Source organism: Talpa europaea (assembly GCF_964194135.1).
Source record: "Talpa europaea genome assembly, chromosome: 15".
Taxonomy (NCBI): Eukaryota; Metazoa; Chordata; class Mammalia; order Eulipotyphla; family Talpidae; genus Talpa; species Talpa europaea.
Window position 1 is genome coordinate 74,121,315 of NC_140083.1, and position 19,483 is coordinate 74,140,797.

At 37.0% G+C, this 19,483-nt stretch overlaps 1 protein-coding gene across 8 annotated transcripts in view; it reads left to right on the forward strand.

The window, feature by feature from the left end:
* Positions 1–19,483, forward strand: part of WNK1 (WNK lysine deficient protein kinase 1) — a gene marked incomplete at both ends in the record, with an annotated part of 127,719 nt that overhangs the window by 93,345 nt on the left and 14,891 nt on the right. For 3 of the 8 annotated variants that reach the window (XM_084254688.1, XM_084254692.1, XM_084254693.1), the window contains 10 exons: positions 2,885–2,982; positions 3,082–3,244; positions 5,165–5,281; positions 5,592–5,765; positions 5,975–6,032; positions 6,169–6,291; positions 6,787–8,210; positions 9,600–9,683; positions 11,521–11,604; positions 12,246–12,306. In XM_084254688.1, coding sequence (XP_084110814.1) covers positions 2,885–2,982; positions 3,082–3,244; positions 5,165–5,281; positions 5,592–5,765; positions 5,975–6,032; positions 6,169–6,291; positions 6,787–8,210; positions 9,600–9,683; positions 11,521–11,604; positions 12,246–12,306 — 2,386 coding nt within the window. Of the gene's footprint in view, positions 1–758; positions 1,218–1,919; positions 2,202–2,884; positions 2,983–3,081; positions 3,245–5,164; positions 5,282–5,591; positions 5,766–5,974; positions 6,033–6,168; positions 6,292–6,786; positions 8,211–9,599; positions 9,684–11,520; positions 11,605–12,245; positions 12,307–19,483 lie in introns of all 8 variants that reach the window. The other 5 variants (XM_084254689.1, XM_084254690.1, XM_084254686.1 and 2 more) reach the window with 3 other exon arrangements.

The window sequence follows — 19,483 nt, forward strand, 5'->3', positions numbered from 1 at the left end:
ATCAAATGGTTTCTTTCTAATTACTTGCAAAGTACTCTTTGGGAAGCTATGCTTTTTTCAAAGACCTTTTACAATCTTTCTTCATTGGGGATTATTGTGCTTGTCTTTTGGCATAGTGTGGTGTTTCTGGCATATATTATTGTATCTGAAGTGCTGTGAATTATGAAATGTACGATTTTATGCAATTGTGAGAGTTATCTCAGTTTGACAAATATTTAAATGATGAAGTGGTAGAAAGGGATGCTTGCATCCTAGAATCAGTAGAATAAGATAATTACACCAAATTTTATAGGCTTTTGTTAGACTTAAGAATTATAGAAGCAATTTGGGTAAAATTAATTTCATTGGGAAGGAATTTCACTTGAATTTCACTACTGGTGTAATAGCAGTATAGACTTAGTGATAGCAAATATGCCAGTGCATTATGGTATGTGAAATATATCTCATTAAAACTGTTGTTAAAAAAAAAACCTCCTATGAAAGGATCCTCTTTTTATTGTTAAACAATGAAAGCTTTGCAAAATTTTCTGCAATCAAAGATAATGGGACAATAGTCAGTCTATCAGCCTCTGTGTCCTGCTATCCTTTCCCTATTCTTATGTGGCATATTAACGTACACTAATGTATGCAGGGTTGATTGTTTTTATTTTATTTTATTTTTTCATTTTCCTTCTTTTTGGCTAATATAACTTGCTTTTGGCAGCCTTGCTTTTTTTTTTTTTTTTTAAAGTCTGTTTTGTTTTTCTCTACCTTCTCAGCTTCCAGTTTCCCAGCCAGTACCAACTATTCAAGGCGAACCTCAGATCCCAGTTGCAACACAACCCTCAGTCGTTCCAGTCCACACTGGTGCTCATTTCCTCCCTGTGGGACAGCCACTCCCTCCTTCCTTACTCCCTCAATACCCTGTCTCTCAAATTCCCATATCAGCTCCTCATGTGTCTGCAGCTCAGACAGGTTTCTCATCCCTGCCCATCACAATGGCAGCTGGCATGAATCAGCCTCTGCTTACCTTGGCTTCATCTGCTACAACAGCTGCAATCCCAGGGGGATCAACTATGGTTCCTAGTCAGCTTCCAACCCTTCTGCAGCCTGTGACTCAGCTCCCAAGTCAGGTTCACCCACAGCTTCTGCAACCAGCAGTTCAGTCCATGGGAATACCAGCTAACCTTGGACAAGCTGCTGAGGTTCCACTACCCTCTGGAGATGTTCTGTACCAGGTATTGTGTTGACTGACAAATAAGGGCACCAGAGGGTCTGGTTCTAATAGTACACCGTCCAGGACGTGAAAATCTAATCAGAGTACCTAGCAATAACAAAAGTTGTTGATCTCTTAAATAGTAAAATTCTAAGAAAGGATAGGATGATGATAGCTGATGATTTCATTTCTGTTTTTTCTTAAGACATCTCTTGGGAGAGAATGGTTGTCTCTATAGTCACTATAATCTGATTAAATTCTAGATATGGCTAATAGTAACATACATCGGTCTAATTTTTTTAATGGGTAAAAAGAGTTAGCCAACATGGCATCAATAAAAAGCAGCAGGGTTTGGATTTAGGTTAGCATGTTATCACAGGAATGACTGAAACCTTGGAGAGTTTTCACATTCTTCCATTTGAGATTTGCTAAAAGTAATTTGTTTGTTTTTTTAAGAGGTAACTAAGTATTGTTCCTATTTAAATAGTCTCCCAAAGGGGGAGAAAACCCAGCTATTTAAAGTATAATTGTAGAGACTATCCCCTAAATTGAAATTGGACAGCCATTTCAAGAATCATCTTTAAATCTTTAAATTATTATAGATGAGCTGCTATTCTTTGCTGTATGCTTTTCTCTCTCTCTTTTTTTTTTTTTCCATGTCTTGCTGTTTTGCTAATTTGATTATCCAACCTGCACTAACTTGCCTTCCTCATTTCTATCACAGGGCTTCCCATCTCGACTACCACCACAATACCCAGGAGATTCAAACATTGCTCCCTCTTCCAGCGTGGTTTCTGTTTGCAACCCTTCTACGCTTTTATCCCCTCCCATGCCAACAGAAGCTTTGGCTACACCAGGTTACTTTCCTACAGTGGTGCAGCCTTATGTTGAATCAAATCTTTTGGTTCCTATGGGCAGTATAGGAGGACAGGTTCAAGTGTCCCAGCCAGCAGTGAGTTTAGCACAACAAGCCCCCACAACATCCTCCCAGCAAGCTGCTCTGGAGGTAAATTGAATTCCTTGCATGTTTATATATAAAACACATATATAATGTATAAAAATGAAAAAAGAGTAACACAGGTTCCCCTGATTTAGAACTCATTTGGAAACTATTTCAAACTAACTTCTGAATGACTTTTTCTTACAGCAGAATGAAATGCCAATGTGGGGGCCTTGTTGCCACTGGCGGTTCTGTTGGGAAGTGAGTGTGCCTTGGAGAATAACCCTATTAGCACTTCACTTCTCTAGCTAGTACTTTAGCCATTACTGTTATCCTTTCACAAATTCTTGCCATTGGCAGTCATAAGAATATCTTATCCTGCTGCGCTCCCAATAATCATTTTTGCCCTACTAGGAGAAAGGTCTGAATCATCTTTGCACTTTCTTTTGCCTGCCCTATTGCACACTTCTGGTAAGATGCTGTCTGCATGGCAAGTTGTAGTTTCTCACTACCTGGCAGCTATGTTGGCTGATGTCACACCATGCAGTCTCTACCAGAGATTAGCTTTAGAAATTTACTTTGGAATTTTAAGACCACTGTCTCTAGATGCCGAATATTGAGAATTACTTGTACATATAGTGCTTCTCAGACATAGGGGAGGGATAATTAAAAAAAGGGAATAGTTATTGGGGATGGTGAATAATAAAATCTGTCACTGCTAAGATTTGAATTATCCTTTCTATTCACAGAGTACTCAGGGAGTCTCTCAGGTTACTCCTTCAGAGCCAATTCCAATAGCACAGCCACAGCCTACCCAGCCTACCACTTTGGTCTCTTCTATAGACAGGTATGTAAAAGTAAAATTCTCCCTCCTTGACTGGTAGGTAGGATGGCATAAAACTTATAAATATCATACACTTATATCTCATTAACTTTTTTTTTGAAGTGCACATTCAGATGTTGCTTCAGGTATGAGTGATGGCAATGACAATGTCCCATCATCCAGTGGAAGACATGAAGGCAGAACTACTAAACGACATTATCGAAAATCTGTAAGAAGTCGCTCTCGTCATGAAAAGACTTCACGTCCAAAATTGAGAATTTTGAATGTAAGTATTGCTGGTTTGTGGTTTTCATATAGTTAGTTGATGTCATTTAAATATTTCTTAAGGCTCAGGTGTATTGAGGAAAGGTTAGTGTGTTCTGAACACCTGAATCTATTGTTACTTTCCATATTTCTGTGATAAGGCTCTAGTTACATTTCAGAAAAAGAGACCCATATCAAGAAGAACAGAAACAACAAGTGTTGGCAAGGATGCAGAGGAAGAACAATTGTCATACACTGTTAGTGGACATGTAGACTGGTCCAGCCTCTATAGAGAAAACCTCTATAGTTTGGAGGTTTCTCAAAACATTAAACATAGGTCTGCCATATGACCCAGCAATCCCACTCCCGGATAGCTACCTTAAGAAAGCAAAAAACATGAATTGGAAGGAATGTGTGTACTATGTTCATTGCTGCACTATTTATGTTAGCCAAGTTATGGAAACAATCTTTAAGTCCCTAAGGACAGATGAGTAGATTAAGAAGATGTGGTATAGGGCCTTCCTGGTGGTGCAAGCGATTGAGTGCAGTGCTGTGAAACTGTCTAGAGCTTCTGCAGTGCCAGTTCGAACCCCACCAGCTGCAGAGCAACCCACATGGCATGGCAGACCTCTCTTGACTCGCCCGCTGCTCCCCTCAGCAGTGTATTTCAGTCAGTCTGCCTGTTTTGTTCCCTGCTCTGTCTCCGGTGAATCTTCTTACCCTCCTGCACATCTGGCCTGTACCCCTGTTCTTGTATAAATAAATAAATCTTTAAAAAGAAAAAAAAAAGATGTGGTATATAAACACAGTACTACTCCACTATTAAAAAAAAAATGAAATATTTCCATCTGCAACAACATGGATAGAATTGGCAGGGATAATGCTAATGAAGTAAGTCAGAAGGAAAAAGATCAGATGGTTTCACTTACATGTGGAATATAGAGAAACAATTCAAAGATAAAACCAGGGCCTCCCCTGGTGGCGCAGCAGTTGAGCGCTGTGGTGCGAAGCTGCCTGCAGCCTCTGCAGCGCCAATTCAATCCCCAGCCAAAGGGTGAGGGTCCCACATGATGCGACTGACCTCTCCTGCCACTCCTGCTGCTCCCCTCAGCAGTGTACTTCAGTCTGTCTGCCTGTTCTGTTCCCCGTTCTGGCTCTGGTGAATTCTCTCACCCTCCCATGCTTCTGACTGTACCCAATGCTAGTATAAATAAATAAATAATTCTTTAAAAAAAAAAAAAGATAAAACCAAACCAATAGCAAACCCTAGAAATCTGACTGTAGAGGCTAGCAGAAAGGAAGAGAGAGTGTGAGAGCAAAATATGTAGGGGCCAATGGACTGTGGTAGAAGACTATAGTTCCGTTGGTTGTGGGTATGGTGTGGTGACGTGCTCTGAAAGGTGATCCTTTATCTCTGAATCCTATGCATTGTTGTAAACCAATTTATTTCAGGGTTTTTTTAAAATTATTTCTTGCTTAAATGTTTCATTTAATTATATCTTTTTTAAATATAGGAAAAGAATAAAGAAGTTTACTTTGTAGGCCTCCCCTGGTGGCACAGCGGTTCAGCACTGGGCTGCGAGGCTGCCCACAGCCTCTGCAGCGCCGGTTCGTTCCCCGGCCACTGGCGTGGGACCCACAAAACAAAAACAAAAAAAAAAAACAAGAGGAAGAAGTTTACTTTGTAGAAGAAAGACTTCATATTCCTTCCATAGTCTTTATTGCAGTCTTCATTGCATTGAAGATCAGTTAGTTACACAAAGGCTAATCATCGTCAAAGGTTTCCTTATTCTTAGTATGGAGGCAAAGTGCCGGTGATCCAGGGAGTAGTGACATCAGGATTAAGTTCATGTGGTAATCTGCGTTACTTTCTCAAAATCAGTAACAAAGCTGTGAATGTATCCTCTGAAATATGTAGTGCTTTTTGCTTTTTTCTTTCTAGGTTTCAAATAAAGGTGACCGGGTAGTAGAATGTCAGTTAGAGACCCACAATCGGAAAATGGTTACATTCAAATTTGATTTAGATGGTGACAACCCTGAGGAGATAGCAACAATTATGGTATGTCTGCATTTTGAATTCCACATTTGGTATTAGTACTTGATCTTAATATCCACTGCCCTACATAAATATGCAGTATTTTGTAATCTGTTTTGGCATTAAGCACTTCTTTCATTCTGACTATAAATAATGTACTAAACCTGTGATTTAGAAATGTTTTTGTCTCAGACGTGTCTAAATAGGCATTGCAAAACTCACGTAGCAAATAAAAGCAGGTGTTACGCAGATAGAGCAGAAGTCATGAAAGTGGTAATTGAAAAACGTAAAACTTGAGAAACTTTATTAAACTGACATCATATTTTTGTTACAGGTGAACAATGACTTCATTTTAGCAATTGAGAGAGATTCATTTGTGGATCAAGTGCGGGAAATTATTGAAAAAGCTGATGAAATGCTCAGTGAGGATGTCAGTGTGGAGCCAGAGGGTGACCAGGGATTAGAGAGTCTACAGGGAAAAGATGACTATGGCTTTTCAGGTTCTCAGGTAGGTTTACCATTCCCATTGTGAAACTTTGTTTACTTGAAATATTTCTATAATGCAGAATTTGCCATGCAAAAATGTCCCATGATACCACATTACAACTACAACGGAAATTATCAACCATTGATAGCCTCTTTACATGTGGTCATTTTGTTTTGCCTAATTGTTGAGATTGCATTTGAGAATCAATTTAATTCCTTTATTTGTTACAGAAACTGGAAGGAGAATTCAAACAACCACTTCCTGCATCTTCCCCACCACAGCAAATAGGTGAATTTCTTTCATATCTTTGTTTTCTTTTACCAAAGATGGTTTAAACCATGATGAAATCGTGAAGCTGCATATTGGTGGTCGTGTGTGTTTGTGTAAGTAAAACATTGTAAATGGTCTTCTTCTTTTTAACCAGGCATTACTACTAGTTCGTTAACTCAAGTTGTGCATTCTGCTGGAAGACGGTTTATAGTGAGTCCTGTGCCAGAAAGTCGTTTACGAGAATCAAAAATTTTCAGCAATGAAATATCAGATACAGGTAAGGGAATTTTTTACCACATACTTGTGTAAATTCTATAGTTTCTCTGCTATATTGCAAGTGTGGTCATCAAGCAGTAGTTCAAGTGATGACATAGACAATAAAGAGTAGAAAAATTGAGATTATGACTAGCAGATAAACTATATGAAGGATAGGAATAGATGATGAATAGAGAGGGTAAGAGAAAAATAGCCCAAAAGAATGGCCATACTAGATACACTAGAAGACACTGTGTAGATACAATAGTATGTTTGGTTTCTCCATTTAATACTATTGTATGCACTTTGAGATTACTCTGTATTGTTCCTCATACAAGCTTATTTTGATCAAATTGCTATTTAACTTTGAGTTAGAGCCTCTTCATTTCCTTGGAGAGGTTTTTAGCTTTGTTGGTATGTGGCATTGTTTTAAACCAAAAATAGATTTTTAGGACAGTCTTTTGAATATTCTCCTTTTTAAATGAACTGATTCTAAACATACTGTTTTTCCTTTCAGTTGCTGCTTCAACATCTGGAATGAACTTGTCTCACTCTGCTTCATCCCTTAGTCTACAGCAGGCTTTTTCTGAACTTAGGCATGGCCAAATGACAGAAGGACCCAATACAGCACCTCCCAATTTTAGTCAGACAGGACCAACATTTCCAGTAGTACCTCCTCCAGCAATGAGTAATATTGCTGGAGTTCCAACCCCAACAGCAGCCACATCTTCAGTATTAGTCCCTGCAACTAGCAGCCCTCTTAATGCCATCTCCACATCAGTAATTCAATCTGATATTACAGTACCCACTGAAAAAGGGGTTGTTGGGGCTGCCACCAGCTCATGTGTAATAACTTCAAGTGGTCTCCCTATACCACCTGCCTCTGAATCACCAGTACTTTCCAATGTGGTAACAAGCATCACCATACCTGCCATTGTCTCGATATCAACATCCCAGTCAGTTCAGGCTCCCATATCTGGGACCATTGTTTCTAGTATAGGCACTTACCCGTCTGTACCACTTTCAACACCTTCAGCCTCTGCAGTGGGCAATGCTGCTGTCCCAGGTGCTAAGCCTCCACCTGTATTATCTCAGCAAACAGCAGGCAGTACTACTGGGGGAGCCACATTAACATCAGTTTCTACTACCACTTCATTTCCATCCCTTCAGCTTAGCTGCAGCACCTCTGCGCCTACTCTAGCTGAAACAGTGGTGGTTAGTGCACACTCACTAGATAAAACATCTCATAGCAGTACAACTGGATTGGCTTTGACCCTCTCAACATCATCTTCCTCTTCTTCCCCTGGAGCAGGAGTATCTAGTTCTATTTCTCAGCCTGGTGGATTGCATCCCTTGGTCATCCCACCAACTATAGGTTCTACTCCTGTCCTTCCACAAGCAGTAGGACCTACTGCTACACCATTATTACCCCAAGTACCTAGTATCCCACCCTTGGCACAACCTGTTGCCAATGTGCCTGCTGTACAGCAGACACTAATTCATAGTCAGCCTCAACCAGCTTTGCTTCCCAACCAGCCCCATATGCATTGTCCTGAAATAGATGCTGATACACAGCCCAAAGCTGGGATAGATGATATAAAGACTCTAGAGGAAAAACTGCGATCTCTCTTTAGTGAACACAGTTCATCTGGAGCTCAGCATGCCCCTGTCTCACTGGAAACATCACTAGTAGTAGAGACCACTGTCACGCCAGGCATCCCAACCACTGCTGTTGCCCCAAGTAAACTCATGACTTCCACCACAAGTACTTGCTTACCACCAACCAGTTTACCAATAGGAACAACTGGTTTGCCAGCAATGCCAGTGGTTACACCTGGGCAAGTTTCTACACCAGTGAGTTACGTTTCAGCCTCAGTCAGCACTGCACCAGGAGTGAAGCCTGTAACTGCTCCAGCAAAGCCACCTTTAACTAAGACTCCTGTAAGATTCTTGTTTAGACATAATTTGATAACTGTGATCACGCTTTCCACCAGTAATTGCAAATTATTAATGTAGTTATAATGCTGCCTGGCCTATTGTGGCACTTGATTAAATATATTGCAAGTGATTGAGGATATGTGTACATTGATCATGGGATTTTTTTTCTTTTGAAATATGATATTAATTATATCTTACAATTTTCTCAGACTATATTAATCAGGTAAAATACAGGTACTTCTTCCCAATTGCTCCAAACTGAAGGAATTTTATATCCCAAAAGGGAAATAAATGTACCTGCTGTCAGATTATTCATAGTAACATCAGTTCACAATCTGTTTCAGTGAAGATAAAGCAGATTTTCTGTTTTCCTTAAACTGCACATGATCAAGTTGGGGTTTATAAAAAAAATTGGAAGTGGGTAATGACATAGATAAGAGGAAGAAAAGAGAATCTAATCCTAGGAATAAAATAACTAAAATGTTTTCTAGTTCTGCTGTGGTAGATTTCCTCTCATTCTGCTTCTTTAACCTCTGGTCTTCTCCAAATAACAACACTGTATTTTTTTCTACTGTATTGTATGCTTCACTTATCTTTCTGCTTTGCCATTCATATGAAAGTCTTTTTTTTTATAATATAGAGGCGTCCACTAAGATAAAATACAAATTGCTTTATAGCATTAGATTTTTGGTGCTTTTTTCTTTTTAATCAGACCTGCCCCTTGCTTATTTCTGAATTTTTTTTTTTTTTAAGATTTGTTTTATTCATGCATACAAGAGCTGGGGTGTAGGCTAGAGGTGTGGGGATGGGGTGAGAGGATTCACCAGAGACAGCATGGAGAGCAGATCAGGCAGATTGAAATAACACTGCTGAGGGGAGCAGCGGGCGGGACAGGAGAGGTCTGTTGCACCATGTGGGTTAGCTCCCTGACCAGGGATCAAACTCTTGATGCAGTGGCTGTTGATAGCTTCATGGTGCTGAGACTTAGCCCCTTGCACCACCAAGGAGGCCCCCTATTTCTGAATTGTTTTAAATTCTCAGAAAAGTCTTCTTGATTTTAGGAAAAGCCTGATAGGTAATACTGTACCAAATAAGTGGTTCAAGAATATCTGGACTGTGCCTGTCATGTCCTATACCCTTTTTTCTCTATTTTCCTTAGGGAATAACTTTTTACTAAATTTTACTATTAACTTTATTGGTATCTTATAGTAGTATCACTGATATAATTCCTTCTTTCAAGATAGATCCCAGAGTGTAACCCAGGTGACAAACATGCCTTACTTAGATAGTTTATTCTTAGGCTTCTGCATTCAGATTAGTTGGTTTGCTCTTCATTGTACATTCTTTACTCTTAGTGTCTCATGAACTTGAATTTCCCTTCATTGTCTATAGGTGCTGCCAGTAGGTACTGAACCTCCAGCTGGTACTCCACCCAGCGAGCAGCTGCCACCTTTTCCAGGACCTTCACTAACTCAGGTGCCCCAAGACTTGGCAGTTATCTTTTTGTGCCCTGGCTTTCTTTCACAAAGCTTATTTAAATTCTCCATTGCATGATCTCGGCTTCTCACTCCTATTTAATTTTCATTAGTAACAACTTTCTTTTAAATCAGTATGGTAAATGACTCAGACCTTACTTAAAAGAACTTTACAGTTCTTTTGTTTGTAATGTTGCTTAAAGTTATCTAGAAAACTCTTAATATTTTTTCATATCTCATGAAGGAAGAAAATAGCAAAAATTGACACTGGCTAAATAACTCCAATCATTCACACTTTGTGGAATAGTGAAATTGTATCTTCGTATGAGATTAGGTTCTGTACCATTATAAAAGGAAAATATTATATGTAATGAAAATTGATTTTGACAGCTCCCTAGGAAATGTTACTACATTGATAATTCCCTTTTTTATGAGTTCAATGCAGCAAAGTTTTTATTTGAATATTTTACATTTGTTTCAGTGATGATGTAGGAGACTTACATATAGGTGAATAAAGGGTCGTGTTCATGAAAAATGTATTATGTCTTTAAATATCAAAACTACATAGCTCAGCTAACATAAGATTACTCATAGAGGAACTGAAACCAGCAACATGAATGTGAGATTTCCCTCTTATACTCACTTGTGCTCATTTGATGAAATGGTGGTCAGAATTGCCTACAATATTTAAATTATTTCCCTTTCCCACCCCACCATCCAGCCCATTTAGTTAAATTTCCATAAGGAAAATACTCATTACAAATCCATTGTATTCATAGTACTTGGGAAAACTCTAGAAATGGGACAAACTAATAAGCATTGAAAGTGAATTAGGAATTTATTTTAGTATCATAGGCTAAAAAAAAAAAACACCATGGTAAATTACCAACTTGGGAAGTCTGAATTATCCCTACTTCTTCCATCCCAGATATATATATAATAGGACATGGTTTAAATAATTTGCCATAATAGAGTATTTACTCCAAGAGAACCACTTTATCAGCCACTGGATTTTGAAAAAGTTGCATTGTGAAAGTGTATAAATTAGGAGTTTTAAATCTCTCATATAAAAACTTGGTGTTTGAGCTAAGAGACGAGAGCTCAAGGTATGAAAAAATAGTAAATAAGATATGTGGAGGGGTTCTGGTCAGTGATAGCATCTACCTACAGAGGGATAAGGCTGTAAGAGAACAAGTTGATAGAAGCCCAGATAGATATAGGGTTAAAAGACTGTGGCAAAGGGTAAAAGGTTATGGTTGTGGGTGGGTGATTTGAGGCCTGGTCTCTAGGATGGAATGAATGCCCAGACTTCAGTTCCTCCTTGCTGCCATCTATAGTATATAAAAACTTAAATTGTTAACACTTGAAAAAGTAACGTTGGTTGATAGTGACATATAAGATAATGCCATCTTTTGGTCATAAGGACATATTCTCAGAAAGATGGACAAAACTGAAAAATAGGAAACATATAATATTCTAAGTATATTAATAAATCCTGATCAATTTTGCAGAATGTATTTTTAAAGAGAAGACTGACAATTTTTGTATCACTTTGAGTAATATCATATATAGATGGCAAAAAAAGACTTTGAAACTCTAGAAACATAAACATAGTTAAGTTTCTCTCTAAGACTTTGAGAGATTGACTTAATTTTTGAGACTCATCCAAGCAGTTTAACTAAATTGGATTTAGGATGTTGAGATTTGTGTTCAGAGAATAGATAGATGTTATATTGAGGTCATCTAAAGCGTAAAACAGTATGTCTCCTATAATTTGGCTATATATAGCATCTCTGAATATGTCAAAATTTAATCTTGCTGTGGTGGTTTTCATGCAGTCCCAGCAGCCTCTAGAAGATCTTGATGCTCAGTTGCGAAGAACACTTAGTCCAGAAACTATTGCGGTGACATCTACAGTTGGTGTAAGTGCTGAAAATCTTAATAAAATCTTCTCATAACCCTAATGTAGTATGTTCCTAGAACATACTAAGCTGTAACCTCAAACCATTATCAGTCTCTTTAGCACCTACTCAGAGTCTTTGCTTATTCCAGTCAATAGAATGAGATAGACTAACAAAAGAGTAGCACTGATCCAGTAGTGTAGCTATGGGAAATACTTGATTTGAAAGCTGCTTTCTTGTCTTATATCTGAATTGTATACCACAGATCAAGCCTATGATTTTGTATTTAAGCTTTGGAGGAGATTATACTTTTCAGTTTTAAATTCTTCATTTATTCTTGTGACACAGTAATTAATGTTCTGATTAAAACTACTTTTCTGTGAATATCCATGTATTCTGTGAAAAAAATTCAGCAAAGTAGAAGAGTTTAAGACTAAAAACTTTAAAAATTTGTCTTATTTTGTATCACTTACTTTTAGCCTGCTTTAAAAATATAATAGGAAATTCCCTCAGACATGTGTTTCTTTACATATATACTATCTTTCTTCCCCCTTTTTTTTCCTTTTCTGCCATTTATAAAGACCAGAGTAAAAGTAGCAGGATAAAAGTTTAAGAATGACTGAAACTAAAGATTTTGTGGTGTCTCTGTGTATATTTTGCAGCCTGTGTCCATGGTGGCTCCAACAGCAGTTACAGAAGCAGGAGCACAGCTTCAGAAGGATGGTAAGATGCATCCTTCTTAGTTAATTACCACTCCCAGCCCTTCCGTGTGAATTGATTATAGAGGTTAACTGTTTCAGAGACACATCTCTTGAGAATGTAGGTGTACTTGAGACTATTTTAAGGAACACTTTTACATATTTCATGACCAAGAAACATTGATACTATTATTAAGAGCATGAAATATTAGTAAAGGAATAGATCTTTTACAGTTGTTTATTTTTTTCAAGGGAGACATGCAAGGAGTAATGATAGTTTCTTAGCATAAGGCTCTTTGTTACTAAGTAGGTCACATCCTTGCTATGAAAGATTAGGAAATGCAAGTATATTTATAAAAGTTAATTTACTCTTGACTTTTGTGACACCAAATATTATAGAAATAAGAGATAAACCTAAACAGCATGGGTGATAGAAACATACATCTTAAGATTTCCATTAATCTTAATTGAAAGCATTACTTTATCTATTTTGGAGTCTTTAGAATTGGCATGTTCATAAATAAATCTCTTTTGACGGCCATATTTCCAACTTTATTTTGTAAAAATTACCCATACCAACAAAAATGTATAAGAACTTTTATCACCATGTGCTTAGCCGTAAGTTCAAATCAGCTTACGTCATTGAATTGGTTTTTACCAGTTCATCAGTCCCACAGAACACGTGAGATTTAGTTTCTATTTTAGTCATGTTTTCTTTCCAAATTATTTATATTCATAAATGAAAATAATTAAATGTAGGCTGTAATTATTCAGTGTAATTTTCTATAGCACTTGCTTAATGTTAATTCTCTTTATAGTATTGATATATTCATCCTCAACACCATCAGACATAAATGTACTTTCCTAATATAAAAATAAGATTACCTGCATGCTCTTACTTCTTCCTGTCTTCTTTAAATACTGAATTTCACTTGGAGACCTCTAAATTTTCAAGGCAATTACATTCTGAATTGACTCTCACTTTAAAATAAGTCACTTAAAATTAATGAACTAGACTAGAAAATTCTAGAAATGGACTGACCGAAGGGGAATGTAAAGTATGAAAAGGTAATGTGGCGGCTCCTGAGAGCAATGTGACAATTGCCACAATCTCGCATTAATTGGGTGGCTGTGCTAGTGTGGCATAATAAGCCCCCTGCCCCTGTGCGCTGGACTGGACAGTCAATGACGGGTAAGATCAGGAAGTGAATTCTGACAACCTAAGACAGACGCAGTCCCCGAGGGGAATTTGGTTCCCACCTTTTCAGCCATGACGAATAACTGGAACAATTAGGCCTGGGCGTTGTTAAGGCACCACCAAAATATGTTGTTACTCATTGCCAGTAACAAGGATCATAGTAAAGGAATGCAGCCATGGAAACTGATTCTATTACTTAGTAAATAATATAGCCAAACAAAGGTATAAGAATAAATAATAGTATATGAAAAATATAATACTAAAATAATAATAACAATGTAATCATAATGCAAATGTGCTAGAGTGAACCTCCAGTATGGAGATTAGAGTAAGAAATGTTCTTGATTTGCACTTGATTTCTTGATAGATAATAAACAAGATGTAATGATATATGACACAATATGCACTTATGCCTTGGTAAATGATTAACCAGACACTGTGCAAAACACAATGAAGTAATTACTGTAAAAATGTATAAAAAGAGAAGATTGCTTTCAATAAATTGCACTCAGATTTTCACTCTCCCTTGAGTGTGTCTGTGTGTCATTCTTTCTTGTCCCTCGCCCTAATTCCTTCGATCACCTTTTGCTCATTCACATTCAACCCTGAGATTGTCTCAATCTCCCGCCACTGCTGGGCTGGTCCGCGGCAGCTGGCGCCCAAACGTGGGGCCCGAGTCCCAAACTGTGGGAGCTCTGTGAAGCTGGACGATTTGGCCTTCTCTGCTTTGTGTGCCTGCGTGTATGTTAGTGTGAGTGCTTGTGTTTGCGCTCCAAGGCTCTTTTGAGCCGCGGAGCCTGTGTGGGCTCGTACCTGCAGTTCCGCGAAAGCCGTCACGGTTTAGTGGGGTCTCCCTTGGGAGTCCGAGACCGGGGCTTATACGGTCACCCCTATACCAAGGCTTTCTAATACTCCGCGAGGAGTACGGTCAGGCGAGCATCGCTGAGTGTTTTTAGTTTCGCTTTCTAAGCGATCCACTCTCTAGGGTTTTCCTTAAGAAGAAGACGTGTTCGCGAGGAATGAGCTCTAGGTAAGCTATCTCTTCACTTTTATATTTTCCTTTATTATCGAAGGATAGGGAGTCTCGTCGGGGCGCCGCGGGCCCGCTGGTAAAGGCTGACCAGTTAAAGAAGGCGAGTAATCCATAACTATGGGACACTCTTACTCTAGAAATAGAGGACTTTTCCTTTCAGTTTTAAGTCACATGTTGAAAAGCCGAGGGATGACAATAAGTAACAGATCCCTCAGTAAATTTTATGAGTTTATTTTAAGAATCTGCCCCTGGTTTCCTGAAGAGGGCAGTTTGTCTTTGACAAATTGGATACGTGTAGAAAAAAAAAAATTCAAAAATTTTATATTCAAAACGGCCCTACACAGGTGCCCGTTCAGGCTTTTCCTCTATGGGTACAAATTAGAAATTTATTAGTTGATACTACAGAAGCAGATCTATGGAAAGGAGAAATCTCAAAAAAAAGTAGTGATCAGGAAGCTGTTCCTTTTGCCAATAAATCTAAAACATATTCGGGTGCTGAGTTCCCTACTGCACCTATTGCAGAAGGAAAACTTGTAGATTGTCACCCTGGAGATCCTGAATATGCAGAAGTTATGGGTGATGAGGATAATAGTGACTTTCAAGAAGCATTTGCTGATCTTTGTAGGACAACAGAACCAAAACAAAACCCCGTGCCACAAAATACTCTTATGGCTCCAAATTATTTTAACAAGAAAAAACAATGTAAATGCTCTAAACCAAAGAGGCTGCACACCCCTCCTCCAGGAACAGTAAGTGACATAAGGATGGACATAAATTAAAACAAATAAAAAAGAATCAAAAACAAAACTCTCCTCTCAGAGGGGCAAGCCCTCAGCCCCGTAAACGAAAGAGGGTCTGACTCGGCGCCTAACAACATCACACCGACTGAAGCGCCTGACTCTACTGTAACCATACATGAATTACCTAGAGGCACTCCAGGAAGTGCCGGACTTGATCTTGCATCGGTTGCTGATGTTATTCTTTCAGCCATCGATGGAGTTACACCTATTGAAACCTGCTTAAAGGGACCACTACCCCAAGGAACAGTGGGGCTGATAATTGGCCGTAGTTCAAATTATAAAAAGAATTTTGAAGTACTTCCGGGCATTGTAGACTCTGATTTTACTGGAAAAATTAAAGTTATGATCAGACCTTTAAAGGAAACAATACAAATTCATAAAAATCAGCGTATTGCGCAAATTCTTGTGCTTTCAGCAATTAGCTAAAGGTCATTTGGAACTGTCTACGAGTCCTTGGAATACTCCTGTTTTCTGTATAAAGAAAAAATCTGGCAAATGGCGATTATTGCAGGATCTGAGAGCGGTAAATGCCACAATGCAAGACATGGGGGCCCTACAACCAGGGTTGCCCTCTCCTGTAGCAGTTCCAAAAAACAGCTATGTTATTATTATTGACCTTCAAGACTGCTTTTTTACAATTAAATTACATCCAGATGATTGTAAAAAATTTGCCTTTAGTATTCCATCTAGTAATTTTCAGAAACCGTGGCAACGTTATCAATGGAAGGTTTTGCCACAAGGTATGAAAAATTCTCCTACTTTATGTCAAAAGTTTGTAGATCAAGCTTTACAAAAGACAAGGTTAAAATTTCCAGAGGCCTACATTGTTCATTATATGAATGATATTCTCCTAAGTCATCCTATGAAAAAAATTGCGGATCTAATATTGAAACATCTCATAGGACAATTGACTACATATGGCCTAGTAGTGGCCCCTGATAAAATTCAAAAAGATAGACCTTTAAATTATTTAGGAAAAGTCATATATAATAATTGCATTATGTCACAAAATTTACAGATTCGTGTTGATAAACTACAGACTTTGAATGATTTCCAAAAATTATTGGGAAATATTAATTGGATAAGACCTTACTTAAAAATTACTACTAGAAATTTACATCCACTTTTTGCAATTTTACAGGGAGATTCAAACCCTAAATCTCCTCGTAAATTAACTCAGGAAGCATTGCAGAGTATTAAATTGGTTAAACAAAAATTATCTAAAGCAAAAGTTATTCAAGTGAATTATTCAAAAACTTGGGACTTATTAATTATTCAGACTGTTTATACTCCAACAGCTTGCTTATGGCAAGACGGCATCCTGAAATGGCTGCACTTGTCACATGTACAAACACGTGTGGTCACTGCATATCCATTAATGTGTGCCTGGTTAATCATAAAAGGTATCCTGAGGTCTCGAGAATTATTTGGCAGAGATCCAAATAATATAATAATTCCATATAACAAAACACAATTTAAATTTTTATTGCAAAATAATAATGATTGGGGAGTTGCCATACAAAATTTTTCAGGACAAGTTAAATCTCATTTGCGTCAACATCCATTATTGAAATTTACAGAAAAAACTAAACTTATTTTTCCAAAAATTATTAATTCTAAACCTGTACCCAATACAAAGGTCATTTTCACTGATGGCTCTTCATCTGGAGTCTTTGCAGTTTATAGTCTTAGACATAAACCTTTGCAAAAAGTCTCTAAAAATGTCTCTGCTCAGCAGGCTGAAATAATTAGTCATTATGACACTTGAGCATTTTGCTCAGCCTTTAACTTTGTTTTCTGATTCTAAGTATGTGGTTAGGCCATTTATTCTTTTAAAATAAATAAATAAAATATTTCTAAATAATAATATTTAAAGTTCATTTACTATTGCTAAGGTAATAAAAAATGGTTAAATATAACTATATAATATAACTAAAGGTTTTTATAATGATATTCTAAACCCACTGCAACGAATGGGTGGGGGCTGCCCCTGATCTCAACAAGCAGCTGCCTGGACTTTTTCTCCAGTGTTGGGATCACTGGCAAGTCTCTACTGCCTTCCTGCTGTGGGGGACTAAACTGTTTTGGTTCATTCTAGGAAAAAGGTTTTATTTCCCTATGTTTTTTTTTTTTTTTAAATTTTAAAGTCTAAATTGTCTAAGTAAAAAAAAATACTGAGTTATTTTAAATTTGCTAACAAGCTATACAAAATGCTTATTGGTTGAATAAAAGTTTTTAGATTTACTTATTGGACCTGTAAAAGGTTAAATTTCTTGTTAAAATTAATTAAACAAAAAAAAAAATTAAATAATAATACAAACATATTTGAGCTAAATTCAAACCTCAAATTTTAATAAAAGCCTAAAAACAAACAAACTGTAAAAATTTCCCTCTTCTTCTGTTGTCAAAATAACAGTATTCTTTTTTGTTTTAATATATACTTGCTCTCAGTATAATAAAACATTGACAACCTAAAGCCAAATAATCACTTCTTAAAAATATAAACTCAAAAAATATTCTCTTATCTAAAAAAGTTAATAAAACTGCCTGATTGTTGTGGTCTCGAGCCCAAGGTCTTTAATAATAATTAAAATTAAATACTTATTTTCTGCACAGTTTTTAGCTTTTAACTCATTAAAAAACCTCAGTGACGTCACAAAAATTAATAAAATAACTATCTCTTAAATTATATACATATGGCCAAAATTTTAAATATATATATCAAGAGATCTCTGTATCTGTTTGTCTGTCTTTGTGTTTTGTTTTGTGTTGTTTTATTTTGTTTTGTTTTTGACCTCTAGAGGACTAATTATAAATGGCGCCTATATAAATTCTCATAAAAACAAATCTTACAATCACTATCAAAAATTTTTTTTAATTTTTGGAAAAAAAAAACTAGTTCAAATTTTATAATATAATTCAAGGCATATATGCCTTAAAATTATGTTAAATATTAATAATTTACTTTGTTTAAATGTGTTTATTAAAAAAAAAAAAATATTGAGTCACCTCTATGTAAAAAATGTACAAAGTATCTATATGGTACTCTAATTTTTTTGTTCCTTTTTATTAATTTATCTAATACTTGTTTAATGATGCTAATTCACCCATCTGGTCCCTGCTAAATTAAACCAACACCTTGGTTCCTCCTCTGCACTGACTGAAACCTGAAAAGTCACAGATCACCTACTTCTTCACCACTTCCAATGGAACTCGTGCTTACTTGAACTTTTTCGTCTTTTTGCTGCTGTGAATACTATCAAACTTTTTAGCACCAGACAAAATATCTACGCCGTATGAAATTTCAATCTTCGTGCCTGCATTGAATACCCCTATACATTGCTTTTTGGATCTGCCAACACAATGAACATTTCCTGCCATGGGAATTCCTATTCTGTCACCTGTTCTAAATGTGTGTTGTCTAATTGCCTAACTCCTAATATTGTTCATAATTTTTCTACTATGGTTATGTTAAATAGACCTTCTTATGTTATATTACCTGTGGATTTACAAAATACCCCATGGTTTGACAATATTGCTTTACAAATTATTCAGTAAAATCAATGCTTTAATTCATTCTAAACATTTTGTTGCTACGCTTATTTTACATATTACTGCCCTGATTGCAATTGTTACTTCTCTTGCAGCATCATCTGTTGCCTTGGTACAGGAAACACATACAGCACATTTTGTTAATGATCTTACACAAAATGTAACTTTGGCACTTGCTTTGCAACATTCCATAGATAAAAAATGAAACAAAAGCTTAATGCTCTTAAAAAAACTGTATTGGCACTGGGAGAGGAAGTACAGCAAATCAAAAAACTTCTCTCCACTCGTTGTCATGCACAATTTAAATTTATTTGTGTTACACCTAAACCTTATAATTCTTCTCTTGATTGGAATTTTGTTAAAAATCATCTGCTTGGTGTTTGGCGTGAAAGTGACTCTAGTCATGATATGTCATCTCTTCAGGCAGAAATCTCTGCGATGAGCCAGGCGCATTTGTCTGAACCAGCATTGTCTGATTTTGCTTCTACATTTTCTGATTCTCTGCGTTCTCTGGCTCCCTCAAATTGGCTGCATTTTTTAATTTCATTTGGAGTGATTACACTCATTGTTTTGGTTGGTTGCCTTTTAATGCCTGTGTTTTTAAAGCTACTTAACAAAA